General features: G+C 41.8%; 1 protein-coding gene across 1 annotated transcript; it reads left to right on the top strand.

Annotated features, from left to right (window-relative positions):
- Window positions 1-2,211: 2,211 nt before the first annotated feature.
- LOC139530570 (cannabinoid receptor type 1A-like) lies at window positions 2,212-5,151 on the top strand. The gene is made up of 2 exons (XM_071327100.1): window positions 2,212-2,466; window positions 3,321-5,151. Exon 2 carries the CDS (start codon window positions 3,365-3,367, stop codon window positions 4,778-4,780), a length of 1,416 nt encoding a protein of 471 aa, XP_071183201.1. The 5' UTR covers window positions 2,212-2,466; window positions 3,321-3,364; the 3' UTR covers window positions 4,781-5,151.
- The last annotated feature ends 362 nt before the right edge of the window (window positions 5,152-5,513 follow it).

Genomic DNA, 5,513 nt, shown 5'->3' on the forward strand with positions numbered 1-5,513 from the left:
AGTCCTGTACCTTAGCATCTGCTTCATCTGACCACTTTTTTATTGACCGGGTCACTGGTGCTTCCTGCTTAGATTTTTGCTTGTAAGCAGGAATCCGGAGGATATAATTATGGTCCGATTGGCCAAATGGAGAGTGAGGGAGAGCTTTGTGTCTGTGTGTGGAGTAAAGATGGTCTAGAGTTTTTTTCCCTCTGGTTGCACATTTAACATGCTGATAGAAATTTGGTAAAAACGGATTTAAGTTTCCCTGCATTAAAGTCCCCAGCCACAAGGAGCGCCGCCTCTGGATGAGCGTTTTCCTGTTTGCTTATGGCGGAATACAGCTCATTGAGTGTGGTCTTAGTGCCAGCATCGGTCTGTGGTGGTATGTAGACAACTACGAAAAATACAGATGATAACTCTCTTGGTAGATAATAGGGTCTATAGCTTATGAGATTCTCCACCTCAGGCGAGCAAAACCTTGAGACTTCCTTAGATATCGTACACCAGCTGTTGTTTACAAATATACATAGTCCGCCCACCCTCGTCTTACCAGACGCCGCTGTTCTATCCTGCCGATACAGCGTATAACCAGCCAGCTGTATGCTGATAATGTCGTCGTTCAGCCACTACTCCGTGAAGCATAAGATATTGCAGTTTTTAAAGTCCCGGTGGTAGTTTAATCTTCCTTGTAGGTCTTTGATTTTATTTTCCAATGATTGCATGTTAGCTAGTAGAACGGAAGGTAGTGGGGGTTTATTCGATCGCCTACGAATTCTCAGAAGGCAGCCTGACCTCAGTCCTCTTTTTCTCCGTCTTCTCGTCACGCAAATGACGGGGATCGGGCAGTATGTCCTTCACGTAGGGCTCGTCGGACTCGTTAAAGGAAAAAGTAGCTTCTGCCAGTTCATGGTGAGTAATCGCTGTTCTGATGTCCAGAAGTTATTTTCGGTCATAAGAGATGGTAGCAGTAACAATATGTACAGAATAAGTTCAAAAATAAGTTACAAACAACGCAAAAAAAAACATATTTGGTTAGGAGCACGTAAAACGTCACCCATCTTCTCCGGCGCCATGATGTAATGTTACGTTACATTATGAAAGGAATAGTACAATATCATAGAAATTATAGGACGTATAGTATCATACATCTTACCCGGTCGTACAATAACATACGAATTGGATGATGTAATGTATCATATGCCTTCGAGGGGGTATAGTATTATACCTCTTATATTGAGACCAGGTTGCTTGTTGCGTCATAACAAAAAATGAGAATTACAGGGATAATTTTCGTTGGAGTTAGGGAAACAAAACGTATAAAGAAAAACGTACAAAAAGATGCCCTTAGCCTACTATTGCTTTCGATTGAAACCAGACCCTAGTCACTGTTGCCTATGGTCCGATTTTCTAGACTAGATCAGAGGCAGCCAAATATTCTGGTGCCACTCAGGTAATTTAAAGTTTTTGATTGAGGACATGTAACCATTTAAAAAAAATATTGTGTTGTGCTGTATTTTTATTTTACATTGTATTGATCGCAGGTTTTTTTTCATATTGTATTTGATTGTTATGTTACTGGGATCAGGGCACCCTTGTGAATGAGACCTTGGTCTCAATTGGTTTTCCCCTGAATAAATAAATAATAAATAATTAACTTCCTCAATGCGAAGTAATCCTCAGACTGGATTCACATGATGGGCAGCTGACTCTAATAGCCCACTTACCAGCCTATTCTCTGCAGTTGTCCCACTACACACACACAACCTCATTTTAACACCTCTGCAGCTCCTGATATTATATCTTTTTCTACACACTGCTACATGTGGTTAAATATATCACACTTGGCTGGATATTTTTTTTACCCACCCTTCCTTCCAGGCTATAGAACACATCATGCCTTTCTGCCAGTCACAATAAATGGCATACTCTACCATTAGTGGATGTCATCATTTCTTATAGGTTGAAGTGAGAATCTAAACACAATAGTAATAAAAAGTGGTTTACCAAGTAAATGTTAGTGTTTTAACATTAATTAGAATAATGGTACTCATGCTTTCGTTTTCCTCAACCACACTGGTCGATAATGGTTGGGTGGGTGTTCAAAATGATGGAGTGTCTCATTATTGAGTGAGCGTGGATGTTGGGATGCGATGCGAGCGCACTATACTGGTCCAAGGCGTTGTGGCACCTCGGAGCACGTGACACAGAAGCGCACAAAGCGACCCCTTCCTTATAAATAATAATCTCATACCTCAGACAGACACATCGCTGTCTCTTGGCTTTACTAAACAATGATGCGAGGCTCATCATGACGAAAATTCGAATTAAAAACTACTTTTGATACACTTTGATAAAGCAACTGTTGACATCAATAGGCTACGATTCCTGAGATTGGATATGTGGATACATTTTCTCTTGTCTTCGTGTAATAAATTAAATCTAGCATATGGATCGACGCAAGTTATTTGTGCAAAGAATGTGAAGGTAAAAACACATTTTGTTTTAATAAAATCAAATGTTGCGTTAATGCATAGTCAAACATGTTTTACTTCATTGATTTCGCTATGACCTTATGACAGTGTCTATTCTTATGCGAGTCTAATTCCTTGCCTGCAGCCGCTCTGCAACCTTACGTATTGTTGGTCTTTCTTATTCGTTCATGAGTGGGACAAGTGGCATCGTCACATTGTTGTATAGCCTATATCAAAACCAGTAAATGGTTTGCTTATCTATAAACATCTGCATGAAAATGTTATCACAATTATTCTCAATAGCCTGTACTTTCTTATTAATGAAAAACAGACTTGTCGAATAGGCCTATGTAGGTTATTGTATTTTTTTACGAAATGTACAGCTATATTAATTATCAAATGTAAGGGTTATGTACTGTTTATCTATGAGAGCAAAACATAGTCATGTACAATTCTATAGATTGATTCAACAAATCAATCTTGTCTTGAGAGAATATAACTACCTTGATGCATAATTAATTGAATCATTATTTTGAAACGTAATCCTTGATTACCCCTTAATTGAAAGGAAAGATTGACCTACATAGGCTACTTAATGCAATGTTTTTTTTTATCCTGGGGGCAGCACAGAAGGTTAGATATGGGTCTCATTAATTTGTCATCGACTGTTAATTCTCTCACTATTGTCTGAGACGCATCTGCTGGAGAGTCAGCTGGCTGATACAGCAGGGATGTCAATAATGTCACCCAGCAACATACCCACATCACCCACAGTTAAATACATACACGTTTGCCATCCCCCATGTCACAATTAAACTAAATAATAAAAAGTAATGATAATTTCTAAATTGGAACTTTTTTCTCTAGATACTCATCTTATGTTACATAATTGACCTTCCAACTGGACAGCCATGAAGTCTGCTCTGGATGGAATACATGACACCACTTTCCGAACAATAACTAACGGTTTGCAATATCTTGGCTCCAACGATGTGAGCTACAGTGACCCGTCCATTGATTCTGGCTTTGCCAAGACTGGACTCCATTTACAGAAGGCTCACTCTGCCCCACTTAGAAACTACTTCCCTGGAGTAGCTAGAGACGAGGAGCTCATCTTTAATGGCAACTCCATTTACCAGACCAACTTCTCTGATCTGGTTGGCAATGGGACCTTTGTGGACGGCGGGGATTCTATCCAATGCGGGGAGAACTTTGTGGACATGGAGTGCTTCATGATTCTGACCCCCAGCCAGCAGTTGGTAGTAGCGATCATGGCACTCACCCTGGGAACCTTCACAGTGCTGGAGAACCTTATCGTACTGTGTGTGATCCTCCACTCCAGCACCCTGCGCTGTCGGCCCTCCTACCACTTCATAGGAAGCCTGGCTGTGGCTGACCTTCTGGGCAGTGTCATATTTGTGTACAGTTTCTTGGACTTCCATGTGCTACACCGGAAAGACAGCCCCAATGTGTTTCTCTTTAAGCTTGGTGGGGTCATCGCCTCTTTCAGTGCCTCTGTGGGCAGTCTCTTTCTCACAGCCATAGACCGCTACATCTCCATCCACAGGCCCATGGCTTACAAGCGGATCGTCACCAAGACAAAGGCTGTCATCGCCTTCTGCATGATGTGGACTATCTCAATCGTCATCGCGGTGCTCCCCCTACTGGGCTGGAACTGTAAGCAACTGAACTCAGTGTGCTCTGACATTTTCCCACTCATTGACGTGAAGTACCTGATGTTCTGGATAGGGATGACCAGTGTGCTGCTGCTGTTTATCATCTATGCCTACATGTTCATCCTGTGGAAGGCCCACCACCACGCCTTGCGCATGATGAGCCGGCGCTCCCAGAAGAGCATCATCGTCTACACAGCGCATGGCACCAAGGTGCAGACAATGCGACCCGAGCAGGCCCGCATGGACATCCGCCTGGCCAAGACCTTAGTGCTGATTCTGGTGGCCCTCGTCATCTGCTGGGGCCCTGTGCTGGCCATCATGGTCTACGACCTCTTCTGGAAGATGAACAACTTTATCAAGACGGTTTTTGCCTTCTGCAGCATGCTCTGCCTGCTCAACTCCACCATCAACCCCATCATCTACGCCCTGAGGAGTAAGGACCTGCGCCGGGCCTTTCTTAACATCTGCCAGACATGCAGGGGAACTTCTCAACTACTGGACAACAGCGCTGAGTCCGATTGCCACAGCAGGAGCGTAAAAGGCACAGCCACAGCCTACAAATCCACGGCTAGCTGTGCAAACATCACTGTGAAATTGGCCAAGGTTACCCTGTTGGTCTCCCCTGAGACAACTGCGTCTGCCATCATGTGACTGAAGGAATCGACTCTGAAGGAATTATGTAGAATAGTCAATACCCCAACTAGCACTGCACTGAAAGTTTGCTAAACATCAACTTCTAATTCAGTTCTTTGAAGTATATGTAGCTGTAGGATAAGATAATGTGGCTTTTTATTTCAATCTTTCAGAAGAACTTCATTCATTTATTTTCATAGGGAAATAATGGCGATAAGCATTGTTAAACTGCACAGTTGTGTATTTAGTGGCATGCTGATCTGCCCTTTGACTATATGGTTTGTCTCTATAAAGTGCTTGTAGGTGAAATTGGCTGCTGTTTATATTGTAAATTAGTACATTGTGATGGTTTGTAGTTCTTGTCATAAAGCATGCTGTATGAAACTGTTTTGATTCTTATTTTTTGAGTGATGCATAATTGAGGGCCATGTTATGAAATACAAAAGTAGATCATGTACATCTTTTCAATGATTCTCATTATTTAATCTTATGCGGAGACAGATTTCCCCCAAAGAAGAACCACAAAGACATGTAATGTTGTGCAGCATTAAATATGTTCTTTCCCCCTCTCCATATGCATTAAATAAGTGTTTTTCTATGAATACACATTTTAATTTCTGTTTCAAATAAAAAACATTCAGGAAAGCAGCTTGTGAACCACATACAGTATAATACACATGTATTTCTTGCATCTCATGAGATTGAGGACGGCACTGCAATACTACTGTGAAGAATAGACCTTGTTATCTCA

The sequence above is a fragment of the Salvelinus alpinus genome, chromosome 9, assembly GCF_045679555.1.
Source record: "Salvelinus alpinus chromosome 9, SLU_Salpinus.1, whole genome shotgun sequence".
Lineage (NCBI taxonomy): Eukaryota > Metazoa > Chordata > Actinopteri > Salmoniformes > Salmonidae > Salvelinus > Salvelinus alpinus.

Coding starts and splice junctions, on each gene's coding strand:
- LOC139530570 (XM_071327100.1), top strand. CDS start 3,365: ATGAAGTCTGCTCTGGATGGAATACATGACACCACTTTCCGAACAATA.